The sequence below is a fragment of the Zea mays genome, chromosome 7 (genome assembly GCF_902167145.1).
Source record: "Zea mays cultivar B73 chromosome 7, Zm-B73-REFERENCE-NAM-5.0, whole genome shotgun sequence".
Classification (NCBI taxonomy): domain Eukaryota; kingdom Viridiplantae; phylum Streptophyta; class Magnoliopsida; order Poales; family Poaceae; genus Zea; species Zea mays.
Window position 1 is genome coordinate 168065497 of NC_050102.1, and position 19934 is coordinate 168085430.

Sequence of the window (19934 nt, forward strand, 5' to 3'; positions counted from 1 at the left end):
GGAGAAGGGTGAGCATCAAGGTTTCCAAGAGCAAGAAAAAAGGGCTTAACTCCTTGATCATCCTGGGAGCTTGGTGTCTATGGATTCAGAGAAACAGAACAGTGTTTGATGAAGAGTCCCCCTCATTATCTAGAATTCTTCGAAGGTTCCTGGATGAATGTACTAGCTGGGCTATGGCAGGAGCTGAAGAGCTAAAGCGCCTAGGCTTAGTTGCAGCTCTTAGCGAGGTCGGGTCAAGACTTGGTTCCGGTTTGTAATGTCCTACGGGTGTGTGTAGGATCCTTGGGGTACTTGCTTAGCAAGATACCCTCTTTTGTATGGTTTTTTCCTCTCTTTTATATAAGATGCTGGATGCACAGTTCTCCTGCGCGTTCGAGAAAAAAAATATGATATATAGTACTCCCTCCATCCCAAAATAGTAGTCGTTTTAGCTCTTGATTTTTATGTCTATATTCAAATGGATGTTGATGAATCTAAACGCATATATAAAACGCATACATCAAGTATTGTATGAATGCATTATTTCCCTAAAACGAATTTTTTTTGGGACAGAGGGAGTAATCACTACTCAGACACAAGCGATTTAGAACAAACACACACCGGAGACAACCCAACCTAAAAGCCCCAGCAAACACACGTCCTTTCCCTCTTCTGGCATGCGGTAAAGATTCCTAAACTGCAAGGAAGGCCACGGAATGATAACTTACCCAACTTCTTAAGTACGTAAAAAAGAGATCCTTCTCCTTCATGACCAATCAGATGGCTAATGTACTTGCAAGGGCCTTCTTTGTAACAACGGATATTGGGAGTGATTGGAAATAAGATTCTCAAAGTGTGCCCTTGTTTAATGGGAACTGCTTTGACAAGGACCTGCAAGGGAACAACTTGCATAAACAAGTGCACAAGCATCTGTAGCTGCAAGTCTCCTTTGTAAACTCATATCCTGTAAATAGCAAACCTGGAGATGTTCAGGTGTACATGGATGACCAGGAAATGAAAATGGCTTCCTCCCAACATCTCTAATATCGCAAAACTTATTTTCAACAAGGTTCTGCAGGTTATCAAGGCTATCTGCAAAATACAAAAGATATGAGAAGCAAAACAACCAAAAAAAAGTTTTAACAGCATATAACTTGTAAGGAAATACAGAACAGTTTGATGGAGAACCTTTTCCATACACAACGAGTTGCATCAAGTTAGCTGAGTAGTGTGAATCATAAAATTTAATAAGCTCAAGCCTTGTGTCCAATCCTTTCTCCTTTGCTTTAACTTCAAGTGTGTTCCAATTTCCTAATCAATAAGAATTCTGAATATCAGTTCTAAGGAATTGTCCAATATTTCAAGCAAGCAGTGAGAATCAGTTCCAAGAAATTGTCCATTATTTCAAGCAAGCAGTGAAAATAAGTTCTAAAGATTTCCAATATTTCAAGCAAGCAGTGAAGCATATATCATAAAAGAACTCTTTATTACATTGAAACATCATTTATTGTTGAAGCAAAGAGATATCATGTCAAAATGAAATTTAATAAGCTCAAGCCTTGTGTCCAATTTTATTTCTATCACTATCAAAAACTGAAATAAAAGGTTTCTGTAAACAACCAGTATGAATGCTAAAATAAAGAGATGTCATGTCATTCAAAGAAATATAAAATTAGATAGGAAATGAGCAGTGTATTCTAAATGTCATTAATCGTATGTAATGTAAGAACAGAAAGGAAAGGGAAAAAATGTTCAGAAAACAACCAGTGCTAAACTTATGATAAGGATGATTCTCTGCACAAAGATGCTTCTGAAGCTGAAAACAAGAAAGAACAGATACAAATAAAATCAGATCTCTATAATTAACTTGTCTGATTATTTAACATGAGCTTGGAAAATGCAAGTACCTGACTCATTCGCCAAGGATCTGACAAGAGGTTTTTCTGATTTTCTAAAAATGAAAAATGGAAGTTAGAAAATTAAAGTGTCATTCCAGTAACAGCAACAGAAAAAACAAAAAGATATCACATACCAGAGTCAACAGCTTTTATTTCCCTAAGTGTAGCATCTGGGGACATCAATGGCTTGATAAAAAATTGGGCAAACCTAAGATTAGATGGCACAAGCATAAGTGAAATTTCTCACAAGGAAAATAAGGTTAAAAAATAAAGAATGCAACAGGACGTACCTATCTAAAGCATCGTGCAGGCTATCACTGTTCACATCAAAATAGAAGTTTGTGTGTTCAGAAGATGTGAAAGCATTCGTTGAACCACCATGCTACAAGAAAACACCCATTATCCAAGCACTTTACCATAAGCAACACATAGCGACATAAATTTAGTGTAGAATAAAATGCATGGGTAGTCCCTAAACTTGTCCTAGGGTACCAACCAGATCCCCGAACTCTAAAAAGGTATTTTTAGAGTCCCTCAAAATATCATTGCCAGGTTCCAAACTTATCATATGGTGTCATCCAGGTCCAAACAAAGGTGGTCCCACATGTAAGCCTCTACCGTCCACCTCCATGCTCACACATCTCTTTCCCTCTTCCTCTCTCCACACTCCAAGCGGCACTGCATCCCCATCCAAACTTCTGCCTTCATCATCATCCACATCGAAGGTCACAACATCCACAGTAGTGAAGGTGGCTAGGCCGAACACCTAGGCGGATGGCTGCTTTGCTAGTGAGTTCTCACCGCAGTCAATAATGAGGTGTGGACCAAACCTCCATGGCATACAACTCAGGGCATGGAGATGATCAGGGCCCATTTGGACCTAGACAACATACTATGGCAAGTTAGGTGACCTAGATGACACTCATGACACCACGAGACAAGTCCGACCTAACAATGGCATGTTAAGAGCTTGGGCCCTTATATTGGCATGATATATTATCATCTTTTGGTCTTAATAATATCAGTCCTAAGAGAAGGGATACTTGTTTTGTGGACTGGTGGAGGAAAGCTCCTCACAGGGTCCATAAAAACAAGAGAAAGGGGTTCAGTAGTATTATCATTCTTGGAGCCTGGAACATTTGGAGGCATAGAAATAAGTGTGTTTTTGAGGGGAAGCATCCTCGCTTTTCTTCTCTGGAAGGAGGATATAGGGATGAGCTCCATCTATGGCGCTTGGCAGGGGCTAAATACTTAAGAGCCATGTTTGATCCTGGTTAGATTTGAGGATCTCTCTTCTTCTGCACCGCTTGTGTGCGTCTGCGGTGTGCTGGTGGCCTGGAGTGTGTGCAGGCCTAGTATCTTTTGGGTGTGTGTGTGTGTGTTTGCGGGTGTGTGTGTTGGTTTTCCTTTTTGTATGATTCTGGCCATGTGCCTTTTTTTCTTCTCCTATTAATACAAAGATATGCAGCTCTCCTACGTATTCGAGAAGAAAAAAAGAGCTTGGGCCCTAGAAGACACTCAAGGACAAGTTTAGGAACCTAAAAATAAACTTATGGGTGTTCAGGGACCTAAATGAAACCCAGGACAAGTTCAAGGACTGCTCATGTATTTTACTTTTGAGTGTATGAAATCTGCAAGCGCACCATGATAGTATAGAACAAGATAAATAGTACTCCCTCCTTAGTCATATATATATATATATAAGGATTGGAGAAGTCATGAACAGTAAACTTTGAACATTAACTTTTGTTAGTACATTATCAAGTACAAGGGTGCTGGGGAAGCAGCCGCGGCTAGGCCAGCTGTGCCCGCGCCTGTGGCAGCAGTGACACGCGCCCGCACCAGCGGCAGCCATGCGAACGGCATGTGTCGAGCCAGGGCAGCGTTAGTGAGAGTGGGAAGGCCAGCGATGGCAGTGAACGACGAATGCCCATAAGGGGACAGCGCGCCGGCTAAAGGGAGAGGAGGAGGAAGAGACGACGTCACGACGCCAGGGGAGAAGAGGGGCACGTCGGCCATGGTGGTGGCAGCAGCTACAAGGCTCTAAGGAGAACCTGTCTCAGGATACCATGATAGAGGAAGAAAAAATACTACACATTACAGTGATTGGAGATAGGGCTACAACCCTAATGGGCCTCTTGGGCTGGGCTCTAGGCCCAATACACACTAACAGTCTAACAATGTTGACAGGTTGTTGTTAGTTCAGGATTTAGGATATATTAAGCAAAATATTCCTTTGGCTATCACCAGCTTTCAATTTTCAATTGTTTGTTGTTTTCAATTTTATCTTTTGTGGGAAAAGAGAAGTTCAAGTAGTTTCCATGAACTCATTATTTGAGTTAGAGAAAGCTGATTTTTTTTACAATTGTATTAGTCTATCCAGACCAAATAATGGTCGAGGCTTTCATCAGGTCTAAAAACAAGGAAAACCAAAAACACTACAATTAAATGTTTTATGATGGTTTAGCTATTCTAGAATTAAGCTGCTACTTGTCAAGTTCTAAACAAGTTCCACTGTGCCAGCAAAGCTTCTAAGAAAGAAGTCAGTCACCACTAACAACTTGAAGAAATGCATCCAGGAGCTAAAGAAGAAAGAAGGATTTCATTGTCAACCAGCTAAATCCAATAACAAATTACAATAAAACAATTACAGCTGTTTACAGGAATCTATTTGTAAGAAATATAAACAAGACAAAGAAAATTCTCAACCTGACGAAATAAGGCATACCTCTGCAATGTACTTTGAGTAACTGTCTTCTTCTGGATATTTTTCACTGGCATAGAAAAGCATATGCTCTGTAAAATTGGAAACATTCATAAGGATAGGGAGAAAAAGAACAACCCACATAATATTCAATTTTCATCAATATGTTAGTAAAACTGTAACTAAAGCAGTATAAAAGCAGAACAATAAGTGTCTATATATGTAGAAATACAAATTAGATATATTGTTTATATATTATTAATCAAGTCCACAGATATTTAATTATCACCTTAAATGATCCTGGCAATTGGGTAAAGCATCAAACCAAGCAAAAAATGCATAGATAAAATTCAGGGAACTTTATAGAATGTCAGACAACTTGTAGAGTTCATCAACTAAAACTAATTCAACTGAACTTTCAACTAGCATATCATCCATAAATGGGAGCATACCATCAAAATGACAACATGTAAAGGTATTCTCCCAGCATCAATCACATTATTGACGTTTGTTTTGTTGTCATGCATGCATGGTTTCAGATGAGTAAGTTGTCTTGATGCTTTTTCACCACTAAGCCACAAGATACTTGCAGATTTTATGGATAAAACTTAGTTTCTCCAAACTAAGTGACTCTACGACTCACGTTTTTTCAGGGTTACTGGAGTATCCCAGTCCAGATATCATCAAACAACCGATACTTTCTGTAAATTTGAAATATAGTGAAAAATGCCAAGGAAGTTCTTTATTCAGCACAGCATGTTCACTCCACTCATCAAATTCAATGATATTTCGGCTGGTGGTAAAAGTTCATTTTGAAATGTTTTTTTCTCAGAAACCAGTACATACTTGAATGCTCAATGGAATATAGCAGGTTTAAGGAGAGAGAGGGGGGGAGGGGAGGAGTAACATATTTGACTGGACCTAGAGTATCGCTCAACGCTCATCCTCCTTTTTCATGTTTATTTGCACCTAATGCCTAATAGTATAGCGCTCTTGATTTCCATGTATGATCAGAGGAATAGAGAAGTAATATCTGTTTGACAACCAAATGCACATTCAAATGCAGTGTAACAAGCATTGAGACCTAAGTTGCGATAAGACGACACTACGACAGTACATGCAGATAGCACAGAAAAAAATACTAGTGTTCACGTATTTCTCACTTCCAAACTACTCACAACCAATCAGAGAAAAGCTACCAACAAAAAACAGGATCAAGCTGAAGCTCAGTCCAGTTCAAGCAGTAAGCGAGTTCAGGACTTCAGATGCAGCAAGATGAAACCGAACACTGACCGAGGAAGTGTGCGAGCCCTTCCAGCCCATCGGGGTCGCAGAAGTACCCCACCGAAACATTCATTGACGCCGCCGCCTGCAAAACAAAGCACAATTCACAACCTCGAAATCTCGCACCAAAATCCAAAACCCGTCGCCAAAACCCCCGTTCGGTCCATCCTAGCACGATCGGTGTAGCAGACCTTATCGGTGTCGGGGTCGCTGATGAGCAGGCACTCGAGCGAGTTAGGGAGCACGACGCGGCGGTACCCACGCTTGTCGTTGCGGGGCCTGATGATCTCGACGTCCCCGGTCGCGGCCGTCACCGCCGCGGCCAGCGGAGGGGCGGCGCCGTTGGCCGGGTCGCCGGGGGCGTCAGTCTCGCGGGGCCTCGAATCCATCGCAACGAGACTTCACGACCGCGACGCTTGGAGCGGAAATTGGCAACAAAGCGGAGCGGAGCAGTAAGCTGGTTTGGTTTGGCTTTGCTCCCGCTGTTGGATTTGGAGGGGAAGGGTGGGGGCAGACGGCGACAGGCGGCGCGGGTCAGTCAGATATCAGATCGGCTGGCCGGTCGCTTCACGGCACACGGCTTCAAGACTCGTCAGTAGGAAATGGACTGGACCGGCCGGTTGGCTGAGCCAGTCTGAAATAGATACGGCTATAGATGTCAAGCACGTGGTCTGTTAGCCCGGTACGAAACACGTTATTTTAGCACGACACGAGCACGGCACGGTACGGATTAAAGCGGATCCGGGCTCAGCTCGGCCCGGATAACGTACCGGGCCCGACAGACATTTGAGCCTGTTGGGCTGGTCCAAGCACGGCCCGGTATTTGTCGGGCCTTTTAACCAGCCCGTTTATTCTAAACCCCCTAAAACCTAAATCCCCATTTCCCCACCCACCCCGCCGCCAGCCCACAAGTCCCCGAGACCCCGACGGCCCAACCCGACGGCTGTCGTGTCCGCGTATAACACCTCGTCACCTCCTAACGCAAACTCTAACCCACTCTTCCTCCCTCTCGCTCCTGGATCTCTCCTCCCTGCGGCGGCGCGACGCGGCGAGTGCCGAGTGTCGGCATCCAGTGCGCACAGCGCACGTCCTCCCTGCTCCCTGCTCCCTGCTCCCTCCTGCAGCTCAGCAGTCATGGCTCGCCCCTGCAGCAGCAGCAGCGCCGCTGCCCGCCTCCTCCTGCTGTTCGTCGCTGTCGCAGCGGCGCTCCAGGCCACGGTCGTCGCGCCGCCGGTGGCCAGCGGCTTCATCCGCAAATCCTGCCGCGCGACGCAGTACCCGTCGGTGTGCGAGCATAGCCTCGCGGCGTACGGAGGCTCCCCGCCGCCGCGGGGGCTGGCGCGCGGCCCGCGCTCGGGCAGCGTCCGCGTACGTGGGCCGCCTGTGCGGCTCCCGGTCCGGATTCGGTGATGGCAGCCCCCGCCGCGGCGCGAAGAAGGGGTCAGCGGTCGCAGGTCCCGTGCGCGACTGTCTGGAGAATCTAGCGGACAGCGTGGGCCACCTCCGCGACGCGGCGCAGGAGATAGGCGGCGCCGGGATGGTTTTGTGTTTTGCGGGCTCGGGCCGGCACAGGCCACTAAATGGGTCGTGCTATTTAGTCCGGCCCTGCATGGTCAGTCCTACACCGTGCCATGCTCGGGAAGAGTTATGGGCCCGTCAGGCGGTACGGCACGGCTCGATTAAGTGGTCGGGCTTAATTGTGTCGGGCTCAAACGGGTCGGGCCATGTCTCCCGTTTGGACATCTATATATACGGCTTCACGGCACACGCTTTTTCATATACACTCTTAACGATAATAACCAAACTAGAAATTTGGGTTGTTGATGTAACAAACCAGCTCACAAGCTAAAATAAGCTAAGGTTTCTAATGCAAGGCAGGCAGCCCGTCAGTGATTTCTTGCAGCCTACGATCACAAGGGAATCCTAACAAGCCCACCAGAAAAGTCAAACGATCAGCCTTTGTGCGATGAATATGTGTGACCGTGATGTTCCGATTTCCCAATCCATCCACCAATAAAAAGCAAATGCTGCCACGAGTTGAACCCTCTCCGGAGGCGAAGCCTAAACAACCAAACAGGTGGCGTGGTCGATAAAAATCTACAAGTCAACTGGCGCGCGCCAGCGCGCGCGTTCATCTTGTTTTTGATGTTATACGTTTTCAGCAAGCCGAAGCAAACGATTCTATATACGAAACATGACGGTTCGTTATAGCACCTGATAAGTATACAGAAGGGTACATGACATAGTAGTACATAGATATCATGTAGCATGTCCAAAATAAGATCTGCTTCATGGAAGCTGTGACTCTAATTATATATAGAGACAAAATAGCGACGAACATGTTTTTTTCATCTGAATTTTGGCTCCGACGTTCCAAAATATTCTTATATTCTTGCGATACAACAGTAGGATACTTCAGTTATGCAGCAAAGTTTGGGTTTATTTGAAGTCTTGGTTGCATCGTTTACCTCGCTGTGTTGTGTTGTAGACAACGTCTACTCTTGTTGATTCTTGGGATTTTGTTTGATTCTGGATGAATGTAGGCTAAAAGTTTAGCTGCATAGTATAGCAAATATACTAATGGAGGATCGGGGACTCAATTGTAGACCTTTTGATTCTGAGATGAGAATTATAGACCTTTTTGTTGGCGACTCAATTGTAGTTGTAGGAGCTCTGCTTCTGTTAGCATCGGGGAGGTTTGTCTATGCAATAGTTAAATTATTTGTAAATGAGTAACAGGGAAAATGAGCGCAGTTGATAAAGGATACTGAAAAAAATACAATTATTGTATACTGAAAATATTTCAAGAAGACATGTCCTATTTCAAAGTATTTTCTTATAAGTGTTGGTGCAGAACCTGGTGGGTTGTTTGCTTCTTGTGAAATAGGCTTACCTCAGGCTTATTCTTTGCTGGAGAATATGCCAGCTTTCGGGTCATCTGAGGATGATTGAAACATATGTTACTGTATGAAAGCTTAAGAATGAAAAGGTAATTGATAAGTATGATTTAACTTACGCATGGTGAGTCTGCTGTGGAAAGTCTAGACATGGGTGTAGAAGGAGATTCGGCAGCTGTTGTTATCAGTTTGTTTTTTGTTGGAGTGAGAGGAAGTTGCACATCATCTTTTTCTTGTACTATTGGTAGTGATGTCATTCTTCCATATGATGCTACAATTCCTTTGATGAGCAATGTTTTTTTCTAGAAATCTGAATGACTGGCTGTTGAATTCTATAATGAATGTGTATTTCCGTGAAACTATTGCTGCAATTTCAGGTGGGATAGCTGATGCATCAGGAAAGGATGCAACAACTGTTGGACATGGTTTCCCAATAATTGTCCTAGCAACATTGTCGAATGCAAACATTTCAGCTTCTTCAGTTCCATCTGATGCCTTGAAAGTGAGCTTGTATCTATAACGGAGAGGAGAGTGAGTAAATTGTTATATTTTTATGGTACATTAAAGAAATTATTAAAAGTAGGTTGGAACAAAGCAGATATATTTAGTTGTAACAAACCAGACCTGAAGCAGTAATTTGTTGATCTACATGTGGAGCATTGACGGATGACGGGATCAGTGCTTGGTTTGTTTGGGCAAGTGTTGCAAGCAATATAATACCAAGTCTTGCCTTCAGGAATACATGTAATGGTTACCGTGCATTCATATCCTTGATCCTACGAATGAAGTATAAACACATGAATTACAATCGTGTGTGGAAGAAGAATTTTTGAGGTAATGTAAATTAACATTAGATATGCTTACCGGTACATCATGTGGGTTTAAAGACAGTATGTATTTAAGGTTGTGATGTTCTCGTTGTGGAAAACTTGGAGGTGTAATTTCTTGTTTGTCAAGACTGGGCAATTCTATGTTTATCTTTTCAGATTCAATCCTGTGAATGATAAAGTGATGTTAGTCTTCATTGTCCATTTTCCTTTTTTTCTAAAAAAACGTGGAAGTGTGTAATTGTTGTACCTGCTATAAAAAGCTTCAGCTTCTTCAATTGATGGGTTGAAGTACCAATGACAGGTTGCGCCACCACTTAACAGTACTTCCCCTATATAATTAGAATAAATGAAGATAAGAAGTGTATGAGGCTAAAAAAGCTATGAGGAAAAGTTGTATTTGTGCACCTTGATATTCTTTTGGTAAACAACCAACAAATAAGACCACGATAGGAGTTTGTTTCTGTGGGTCATAAGTGTTGGTCAACGAAAATTCTTGTGCACGTTTTCCCCATAGAGTAATTTTCAGAATGTGTCGCTGTGAGACAATTTTAAAATAAGCATGTAATGTATGTGAAATGTAGTGTTTGTTGAGCAATGAAGAATCAACTACTAATATGCAAAATAATAAAATAAGATAGTAAGGATGCTTTATGTTATAAAGTATTAACCTGAGGTTTTTTATCAGAACATGTCGATTGTAAGACGAGGGTATGTGTGCATTTTCGACAGGCTTAATCGCAGAGATTTCTGTAATAATACCAAGGACGTCTAATGTTTCATACAATAGTAAAAAAACACCAGGATTAAATCAGGCGAGAGATTGGATAGTTGTGAGAATGGGATTTCATGTCATATTTAGGAAACATACCATGGAAGTTTCTTGCATTTGATCCATCTGGATCAATCTTGTCATAGCTTGTTAGATGATAAACATAAAGGGGAAAACATGATTGTGAAGTGTGGCAAAGTTCAAGGGTTGTGTATGGTGTGACATACAACATGAGATCACCATCAACAGGCTTGTAGGTGGATTTTGCACGGGCTACTGAAAAGCGGGTCATCTTGTATATTTTGCCAACTTGAAATTCATCGCCTCTTGTAGCTGCTAGGAACGAAGGAATCTGACAATGGATAGCATTGCCCTGTGCAGTGATTGAAAAACTACTATAAGTATTTCACATTTTAGGTATTATAGAATACTGTCTCAACATAGCAACAGAAATATTTTCGCATATTGAAGCTTTGGTTACATTGGCACACAGAGCTAAATCTGGAGGTTATTTTTTGGTGTGCTTAATACTTACTGTGCAGTCTGTCAGGATCATGTCGATGTGTAATATAGGGCCATTGTCAACGGCACCTCGAAACTCCCATTTCCTGTGGATCTGTATTTGAACCTCTGCATTTCGATCTTGTAGAGTCAATGCTGAAAGTGGTTTATTAGGCATCCTGTGTAACATGGGATAGATGAAAAATACAGTTAGCATTTTGTTTAGAAGTATGGTATAAGAAATATATGTATGAGAAATATGTATGAGTTAATAATGCAGCATCATACAAAGCGATGATGAAAAACAAATGAAATCTGTACAGGTAGATCAGTTTACTCCTTTCTTAAGTGAATTAAAAGAGAGTAAAATTGTATGTAAGTGGAGGGAAAAGGGGGGTAAAAAGAGAGCAATGAATTGTACCGGCATTAAGGGAACCAGGAGTACTGTAGGGCACAGAGAGCATCTTCTGTACATGGATACTATACATAATAGGCTTGTTTAGGATATAAACTGAAATATAAAATGTATTTTTTAGATATTATTCTGTACATGAACAGCAAGTTGTAGATCATCCTTAATGCGCAGGAAACCGGGAAAAGATTTTCCTGTAAACAATATTTTTGGTTTCATCTGTTGATTTGCCATCATCATCTTCAATCAACACTCTGAGTCCTTTTTTGAAGTAACTCTAGAGAAAGCAACATATAGTTGCCCATGTGTAAAAACAGGTTTCTTCAAGTACACAGCAACACTGGATAAAGTTTGTCCTTGGCTCTTGTTTATTGTCATGGCGTAGCAAACTTTAATGGGATACTGCCTTCTTTCTAGAGTGAATGGTAGCTTCGGTGTTTTTAAAGTTAAACAAACACGTGGAATCAACACAGTTTTGTCCTTATATTTTCCAGTCATGATCTTAGCTTCAATAATCAGATCTCCTAGAGTAACAATGATTAACCTTGTTCCATTGCAAAGGCCTTCGGATTGGTTAATGTTGCGCAAAAGCATAATTGGACCTCCTTTTTTTAATATTAACTGATGTTGAGGGAAATTGTTGCCAGTAATTGAATTGAGGAATTCAACAGAATATAATAAGTCATATAAATCGTTGTTGTCTGGTCCTTTTACTATGCTATCACAGCTAAGATATTCCCTTGGATCACCAGGTATTAGAGTGACAACGAAGTTGTTGACTGTGTCTATAACATCATTCGTTGGAGAAAGTATTGCACATTCTTTCAGGTATTGTATGTCTGCATACTTATCTGTTAGATCTGGATACGCGGAGTCTACAATGCATTGCAGGCTATTATTTTGAGGTGTTAGTAAAATGTCTTGCAGAATTTTTATCCAATATTTTTCTGTTTCAGAGTCTTTTGCTCGTGCTGGTACTTTGCCATCACCTATGTCCAAGAGCCATTTGCTAAAGGAAGCAATTTCATTCTTACTTGCAGAATCTAAATGAGGTGATTTTAATCTCATATTTTCAGTCAAGTATAAGACAGTAATAGAAGTCCATAGAGGAGAGCTAGTTATTGCTGCGTCTATAATCTGTGATTGTGAACCACCTTCAATAACTGGGAGTATCTGTCTAGCATCACCTCCCAAAACAACTACCTTTCCACCAAAAGGTGTTTTTTCAGCTACAGGACATCGAGTTGAAAGTAAATCACGCAGTGTTCGGTCTAGAGCTTCAAAAGCTATTCTATGAGTCATGAATGCCTCGTCCCAAATGATTAATGAAGCAACTTCAATCAGTTCAGCTAGCATAGTTCCTCTCTTGATATTGCAAGTAGTGGTTTCATTTAAATCACATGGTATTTTAAATCGGGAATGTGTTGTACGACCTCCCGGAAGGAGTAATGCGGCAACCCCTGAAGAAGCAACTGTAAGAACAACCTTTTTTCTGCGAACGCAGATATGCTACGATGGTATTCCAAAGGAAGGTTTTTCCAGTCCCACCATACCCCGAAACAAAGTAGAAGCCAGGCTGTCCAGATAGCACATTTTCCACAATAGTGTTAAAGGCTTTCATTTGTTCTGTGTTTAATTGATGAATTAGGACTTCAGATTCATATGAAAGGCTGTTTGCATCATATGACAACTCTTCTTTGAGTAAATGATTGACATTTCTACCTTCTAGGTTGTCGGTTTTCCTTGGGAGGTTGAAGTCATGAATGTTGCCGCCACTCTTGTTAAATAAAACTGCTAGCTTATCTAGTAAATAATTCTTGAGATCATCTTCTGGTATTTGATAATTAGTCTGGTTAAGTGCCTTACGAATATTATATTCGATGTCATCAGCTAGGTATTTCCAAACTTTCCCAAAAAGTGTATACTCATCGACTACCTGACAATAAAGAAGCATTGTGACAAAAAGTTGTCTTAGCTGAGAAGACGTTGCCCAAGTAGCAGCTTCATTGAAAGCAGCCAACCATTCTTGATCATCACCAAGGAGCCCACGTGCTTTGCATGCTTCTTTGAAGGTATTATAGACAATATTGTTGTAGGTCCGAACCTCCTCATAACTGCGTGCACCTTTGACAACTAACAAAAGCATTCTAAGGTAATACTTGTCACCTGCCAGGGGATGCACATAGTATAGACGTCCTATCTTGCCTTCTCTTGTTTGTCTAGGATGCCAAGTTCTGGTCTTGTCATCCCATCTCCATTTTGATGGGAATTGAGAGTATGTAAGATTTCTAGCATTAGAATGTTGTTGATTAGTGGTAAACCATTCAGTAAGCATGGTTTTTCTGAGAAATGATTGTGACAATATGCCTGCCATGTTAGCTGAAGTTTTATATGTTATATAATTTTCATTTGGTAAATGAACATGCATTCTTTCAACAGCTGGGTAATGTCTATGTATCTCAAATCCAAATACTCGCCAGCAAGAATCAATGTCACAAAGGTATCTACTGTCAATGTATTCTTTGATTTCATTTCTTGCATCAGTTTCTTCATCATAAGGAACATCTTTGCCGCTCTGAATCCTCTGAAGAAACATTTTGCTACGATCTGGTCCTTTGGTCACATATTTGAAAAGGTATTTTATAAAGATGGTTTTGTTGCACCATTCAACATTTGTATGTGCACCAAATTTTTTCAATAACAACAAATTTGAAGGCACAATGTACCTATTATCCAGTGCAATCTTATTTTTGAAAACAACACGTCCATTATTTCTTCTTCTGTAGAGAACAAAGCCATTCTCATCAAAGGAAGTTTCCTCTTGAAGTTTTTTTGGATAGTTTTTTGAACATCGACCATTTTTCATGCAAGGAGCATGTTTGTTGTAATCTCCACATGGGCCATGGACCATATGTTCAGCAACTAAGGCGTACCCTAACGGATCAGTTTCTGGATCTGGTATCTCAGCAGTTATAAATGAGTCAATTAGCTCAGGTGTTGGTTGAGAAGTGTCAGTGGAGACCCAAAATATAATGTGTGCATGAGGCAAGCCACGTTTTTGGAATTCAACGGTATGTAACACTGCATGTAAATATAGATAATGTAGAATTTCAATGCGTTAGATCATAATGACAAAACATAATCAGGAAATTTTGCAAACGATGTTGCGTGAAGAGGAGAACATAGGAGAAATGTGTCAGGGTAACTAATATAAGATAGAAATTTTGTTGCGTTGGAAATTTTTACAGGCAGAAGTGTACCTGCCAGTAACGGACCAAAGATAGTTCCTGATCTAATATCCTGAAGTAATTCATGAAGCTTTAGATGGAAGACCCGTGTAACTACGTCTGATCTGTCAGGAGCTGTTTGACCATGCTGAAAGATACTTTCAGTAATTTCAGGCCATGAAGGGTTACATGTAAATGTAACAAAAAAGTCAGGAGGACCATACTTTCCACAAATTGCTAGACCGTCATGGTAATTTTGAATCATATAGCGTCGTCCTCCAACGTGCGATGCTGGAAGAACAACTCTTTTTCCCATTTCATCGCCATTTATGCATCCACGGCTAACAGCATCTGCTATTCCTTGGATACTTTCCATCCGTAAGTTTCTTTGATTTTGAGCAATGTAGTGAAGTCTACTCTCCTCAATAGCAGCACGTGCGTCAACTTTGGCTTGGCTTGATAACAGACCATAGCATAGGTACGGATTTGGCTGATTCTTCCTATAATGGAATTGATAGCAATAGTATTCTTGCATTGTCATATGGCGTCCTGTGGTTGCCCCAATAGGATTTCTATTACTGTAATGAATACCGAGCTGGAATCCACGTTCACCATAAGGAAATAAAAGAGGATATTGGAGAGGCATGTAAGCTGGATGTAATGAGGAGATTCTTTTAAGCTCTCTATTATGTGTTTCAATGATGATATCACGTTTGTACGTATCTAAAGAGAAGTCACCAACCACCAACATTGCAAGTTCATCAGTAGTTGGTAAGTTGTATTGAACTGGATCACCCTCTTTTGCGCCAACGATTCTGATGATGAAATCTTCATTATTGTGGTCAGCCAACTGATCTCTTGTCATTCTAAATTTCTTAGCAAATGGATTATGTTGGTCTAACATGCTAATCAAATCATGTACAATTGATGGATCAAGCGATTCAACGGGTCTATGATCAGCATCAAGACATTTCAATCTATTACTAACTTCGTTAGCAGTGTCGTACACATAAAGTTGAAGAAATTGTGGAGCAGAGTCATCAAGGGGTAAAAGAGAACCAACACGATGATGTACTTGACCACATATCTTGAACAGCGGCGGTCCTCGACCATCATTAATAGAGTTATCAATTCGTGCACCCATTGATGTGAAAGCAAAAAGACAGTTATATTGCCTGATACTACGCATGAATTTCTTGGACTTAGAATCACCATTGAAGATTGCCAAGGAAGCCAGTGGTTCAGGCCGATCTCTAAACGAAGGTATATAAATTTTCCCACTCTTACAGCAGGTATGATACTGAGGCCTTTCAGTTTCGCGATTTATAGAAGACTTCTCACCATACCAGAATAAAGCATGACAATGTTCACATTCATAATCTAGTGTTCCATGGTATGATCGACCTCGATATGACGCTAATAGGACATAAAAATGTTAGTAATTAATTAAAATTTTTCTGAAATACAATTTTATATCTATAAATAATTATACAATTATATAAGAGTCTATTTATTACTTGCATTAGAGGTGCATTGTTGTCATACCTTTAAGCGCAGCTATGTACTCTTCAGGAAAATAACCACAATTCATTGGTGTTCTAATACTTTTGGCAGGACCTGTGTTATTGTATTGTTAGAGGCAGCGGACCAAGTATTAATGTTGGTAGTCATTGTAACTATCGTCTATCCATTGGTACCTCGGGTGAGTAATCGCCGCTGGTCTAACGCTCTTTTACGTTGTTGTCGTGCCAGTGCAGCGTTTTTTTGGGTAGTCACAATTGAAAATTTTCTCCGAGGAGTAAAAGCCCAAGTATCGGTTACATGTGAAGCCACATGAGAAATAGGGGGATCTGCTTCGTCGTCGCCGTCCATTTCCTTTGTTGCTGAAGAATCACTTATTTTCTAGATTAATCTCTATATGACTGGGGAATTACTTGTCCCATAACATTTTGTCGAGGTATTATATGTTAGTTTGCGTTATGTATGAATGTAAGTACTAATTACGAAAACGGGAAAAAATGCAGACATATGGTAGAAGTGTAATCAATCAAAGAGATGGGAGTGGTAATTACCATTACAGATTCTGTGAATCGAAACTGAACACAGTAAAATGGTGATCTAAAAAATCATTGCAATGATCAGAACAGGAAGGAGGTACTATATTGCGTTATGCATGAATGTAAGTATTAATTACGCAAACGAAAAAAATACAGACATATGGTAGAAGTGTAATCAATCAAAGAGATGGGGAGTGCTAATTAGCATTACAGATTATGCGTACCGAAACTGAGTATAGTAAGATATTGATCCAAAAAATTATTGCAATAATCAGAACATGAAGGAGTTACTATAGTGTGAATTAGGAAGGTAATACCTTATCTTTGTTGATGGTCGATATTGAGCTATCGGAACCTTTTTTACGGATGAACTTCGTACTGCTGCGAAACACGGTTATTTTACATGTATTTGTCTACGTAGGTAGCATAGTAAATATATCAGAGAAAAAGATTATAGTTAGAAACTCAGCTCTTTGGACCTGGCTTCGAATGAAAGCGTAATCCCTGCAAAGTACAGTAATCGCAGACTTTAGTACGAAATATTTTTATATTGCGAAAACAGGAGATAAGATTGGAGAAAATATTTTAGGCACAAATAGATTTAAGGTTGAGAAATTGTGTGCAACTGCATACAAATTAGAAGCTGAAAGCGTAACCAGGAAAGTGACATACTGATTGTTTAATAAAGGGATGATAACATCTTAGTTATTTCATCAGTAAACTCTAAAGACAAAAGATTCTATTGCTGTTCCTTTTTTTCACATAGGAACCTCCGCTAGAAAGAGAGAGAGAGAGAGAGAGAGAGAGAGAGAGAGAGAGAGAGAGAGAGAGGCGGAAGAGAACGAAAAGAGGGGACCAAAAATGTATCTTCTTCAATGAAGAGAGCAGGAATCGAACGAAAAGAGGGTCATCTAGGAACCTTCGCCAAACATTTTATCCCAGATTTTTTAACAATTTATCGCTCATCGCAGTACCAATGAGGGCAAAAATAAAAAAATGATGGATGAAGTGCTGAAATGGCGTAAGAGAACATGGACTTCATTGAAGTGCGGTAAGATAAACTGGAAGGGGATGAATGGCGGTAAAAAAGTGAGGTTAGCGCAGAGAGTAAAAAATCACATAAGATTTTTTCGCTTTAGAGAAAAAAAATAAAGAAGGTTAGCTGAGCGAGAAGAAATCGCAGAAGATCGATTTTTTTTTAACAATCCACAACACTTTATAGCACATCTAAAATGTTGACTCAAGGATGGCTGGAAAAATACTATACAGTAGCAATGAGAGTAAAATATGGAGGTAGAGAACTTAAGGGAGGCAAGAGAACCTAGAGAACGATGGATGGTGGGGGAGCTGATGTCGTCTGGTGATGGCGGAGTTCTTGATGTGGTTGCGTTTCCTCTCTCTGTAAATGTGACGTCCTGCCTTCCTTTACTTTTGATAGGAGGTTACGGTGGTGAAGCAGTGTTTCTTTCTTCTTCTTTTTTTATTCAATCCATGGAAGACTCTGCACGCAAGCACAAGCGAGGACACGTGCCTTCTTTCGGAAGACTCCGGAGCACCTGACATTTTTTTTCTTTCTTTCTTTCGGAAGACTCCGGAGCACCTGACGGATTTTTTTTCCTTTTATTTTGAGTTTTATACGGGACATCGGATCACAATCTAAGGGTTGGAAATATAGTAGTGACGTGGATAGCATGGTTGCGCGGTTATGTTCAGCTGGTTAATATAGTAAATAGTGCTGAGGCTCTCTCCATCAAAAAATATCATATACCCAAAATATAGCGGATACAAAGTCTATTTAATTAAGTTGTGGCTGTAAAAAATTGTGAGCTATGACGTGTGAAAAAAGTTATTGTATGATGTGAGCTGTAAAAAGGTTGAAAATTGTTAAGTCGAAGCCATTAAAAGCTATTAAAAATATGTGCAGAGATGTTTTAAATTTTGCACTGCGAGAAAGTCAGCTTTGTTTTAGATAGCTAATTGTATCGCGGTATATTATTGGCAATTGGTAACTTTTTCTAATTTATTAGAATCAGTAATACAAACAATATTCAGTAACCACATACAACAGTCAATTACATAGGGGTATATATATAGTGCCTAGTTGCCGGTGCTTTGCTACGGTTGTTATATACTCAAATATAACTATTGTTTATTTCTAGACACTAAGGTACATTTGTTCCGGTGGTTAACTCCAAGTTTTTAAAGCGAGTGGGTGGCATTCGAGTGCTCGTTCTTCACTATTTTTTGCACGGTGTGGTGGGTGGGCCTAGAGTGTCAACACGGAGGGTGAAGCACTGGTATCACCAGTGCCCACGTTAGGTTCTTAATAGATTACTAGGGATGTGCATGTGCATTGCGACGGCACAAAATCTCTACTCCCACGAAACCGAAATCAACAACACAATCAGGTCTTAAGATGTGACTTATTCCCTCCATCAACGAAATAAGCCTGAAAAATTCTATTTGAGGCCTAAATGACCTTGCAACAGATGCTTGCAATCTGACAAATCTTTTTTAGGTACCAGAACATACTGAATCTTTAAAAAAGACAATTCAGATTGACACATAAATGCAATGACATGATCAGAAAAAGAAAAGAGGGGATGTGACCAGCCAAAAACACAAGCCCCATATAGTATCAGATGTCGTGCGTTGCGATGGTACATAAATTATTCGATAAAATATTAGTATATAATGATTAAACAAAAACAAAACACATGTTATCATCGATTCCCCAGCTGTCTGGGTAGCTGCCAACATGTATCCAATGAGTACAAATAATCCGATATAAAACATGATCGCATGTTCATCACAATAGTATTCCACAATTCAGCCTGCTTCACTGATTCCTTACACTGCACTGTAGGAAGCTCCTACATCCTTAATATCAGTCTAGAATCAAACCTGCTTACGGCCTAGAAGACGTTTAACCATCTCATCCTCAGACAGTCAAAGAAAATCACAATGTCTTATTCTGTTCCAACCTGAAATATCCAGGTAAAATAGTAGATTGATATTTCAGAACAGGTATAGAGTGTTCAATTAGATTACTACTACATGTGGAGGAAAACAGTAAGAACAATTCAGTTGGCATAGTAGTGTTCATAATGAATGACTTCAACAACACAAATTGATGCAAAACAGTAAAGGCACATCTTCTTAAATGATATCGATGTCAAATGTGCATGTGCTTATAAATGATTAATAAAAACATGACTATAAAGTAGAAACAATAGAGAATGACATGCCATGAAGATCATATTTAATCATCAATGAGCACAAAAAATGCCAACAAAATTAAAATGACTGCATGTACATCATATATAGAGAGGTGTTATTTAGAGTTAGCATGCAAGAAGAAAACCCATAACATGTA

The 19934-nt window shown here is 40.4% G+C and overlaps 4 protein-coding genes, 1 long non-coding RNA gene and 1 pseudogene across 5 annotated transcripts in view; 1 reads left to right on the plus strand and 5 right to left on the minus strand.

Annotated features, from left to right (window-relative positions):
- The window catches only part of LOC103633315 (zinc-metallopeptidase, peroxisomal-like), a 32586-nt gene extending 26281 nt beyond the window's left edge, over positions 1 to 6305 (minus strand). Inside the window, exons 1-10 of the mRNA NM_001347229.1 lie at positions 6057 to 6305; positions 5875 to 5950; positions 4606 to 4673; positions 2168 to 2259; positions 2012 to 2085; positions 1887 to 1930; positions 1744 to 1795; positions 1168 to 1290; positions 959 to 1071; positions 708 to 870 (exon numbers count right to left, since the gene is read on the minus strand). Coding sequence (NP_001334158.1) covers positions 708 to 870; positions 959 to 1071; positions 1168 to 1290; positions 1744 to 1795; positions 1887 to 1930; positions 2012 to 2085; positions 2168 to 2259; positions 4606 to 4673; positions 5875 to 5950; positions 6057 to 6254 — 1003 coding nt within the window. The 5' untranslated portion in view covers positions 6255 to 6305. The remainder of the gene's footprint in view (positions 1 to 707; positions 871 to 958; positions 1072 to 1167; positions 1291 to 1743; positions 1796 to 1886; positions 1931 to 2011; positions 2086 to 2167; positions 2260 to 4605; positions 4674 to 5874; positions 5951 to 6056) is intronic.
- A 694-nt stretch (positions 6306 to 6999) lies between these two features.
- LOC103634349 (pectinesterase inhibitor 11-like) lies at positions 7000 to 7835 on the plus strand (annotated as a pseudogene).
- Positions 7836 to 8369: 534 nt separating this feature from the next.
- On the minus strand, positions 8370 to 8750 carry LOC103633317 (uncharacterized). Its single transcript, XR_556454.2, has 3 exons — positions 8723 to 8750; positions 8503 to 8567; positions 8370 to 8394 (listed from the first exon to the last, which is right to left on the minus strand). It is a non-coding gene; the product is annotated as an uncharacterized lncRNA (long non-coding RNA).
- Positions 8751 to 8887: 137 nt separating this feature from the next.
- On the minus strand, positions 8888 to 10312 carry LOC103633318 (uncharacterized). The gene is made up of 6 exons (XM_020541738.1): positions 10297 to 10312; positions 9998 to 10198; positions 9840 to 9921; positions 9627 to 9756; positions 9387 to 9538; positions 8888 to 9276 (listed from the first exon to the last, which is right to left on the minus strand). Exons 1-6 carry the CDS (start codon positions 10310 to 10312, stop codon positions 8985 to 8987), a joined length of 873 nt encoding a protein of 290 aa, XP_020397327.1. The 3' UTR covers positions 8888 to 8984.
- A 57-nt stretch (positions 10313 to 10369) lies between these two features.
- On the minus strand, positions 10370 to 11093 carry LOC109939330 (uncharacterized). The gene is made up of 2 exons (XM_020541016.3): positions 10897 to 11093; positions 10370 to 10734 (listed from the first exon to the last, which is right to left on the minus strand). The coding sequence occupies exons 1-2, from the start codon at positions 11077 to 11079 to the stop codon at positions 10396 to 10398; spliced, it is 522 nt and encodes a 173-aa protein (XP_020396605.1). The 5' UTR covers positions 11080 to 11093; the 3' UTR covers positions 10370 to 10395.
- A 2113-nt stretch (positions 11094 to 13206) lies between these two features.
- LOC103634350 (uncharacterized) lies at positions 13207 to 15237 on the minus strand. Its single transcript, XM_035961251.1, has 3 exons — positions 14535 to 15237; positions 14001 to 14355; positions 13207 to 13210 (listed from the first exon to the last, which is right to left on the minus strand). Exons 1-3 carry the CDS (start codon positions 15145 to 15147, stop codon positions 13207 to 13209), a joined length of 972 nt encoding a protein of 323 aa, XP_035817144.1. The 5' UTR covers positions 15148 to 15237.
- Between the last annotated feature and the right edge of the window lie 4697 nt (positions 15238 to 19934).

What these genes read in the sequence shown, in the direction of transcription:
- LOC103633318 (XM_020541738.1), bottom strand. An exon ending in GCTGAAGCTTTTTATAGCAG is followed by an intron (nt 9,757 to 9,839) that starts GTACAACAATTA and finishes TATCATTCACAG; the next exon opens with GATTGAATCTGAAAAGATAA. An exon ending in TCAACAAATTACTGCTTCAG is followed by an intron (nt 9,277 to 9,386) that starts GTCTGGTTTGTT and finishes TCTCCGTTATAG; the next exon opens with ATACAAGCTCACTTTCAAGG.
- LOC103634350 (XM_035961251.1), bottom strand. Translation starts at nt 15,147, where the DNA reads ATGCCTCTCCAATATCCTCTTTTATTTCCTTATGGTGAACGTGGATTC. An exon ending in CTTTGGTCCGTTACTGGCAG is followed by an intron (nt 14,356 to 14,534) that starts GTACACTTCTGC and finishes ATTTACATGCAG; the next exon opens with TGTTACATACCGTTGAATTC.
- LOC109939330 (XM_020541016.3), bottom strand. Translation starts at nt 11,079, where the DNA reads ATGCTAACTGTATTTTTCATCTATCCCATGTTACACAGGATGCCTAAT. An exon ending in TGATCCTGACAGACTGCACA is followed by an intron (nt 10,735 to 10,896) that starts GTAAGTATTAAG and finishes ATCACTGCACAG; the next exon opens with GGCAATGCTATCCATTGTCA.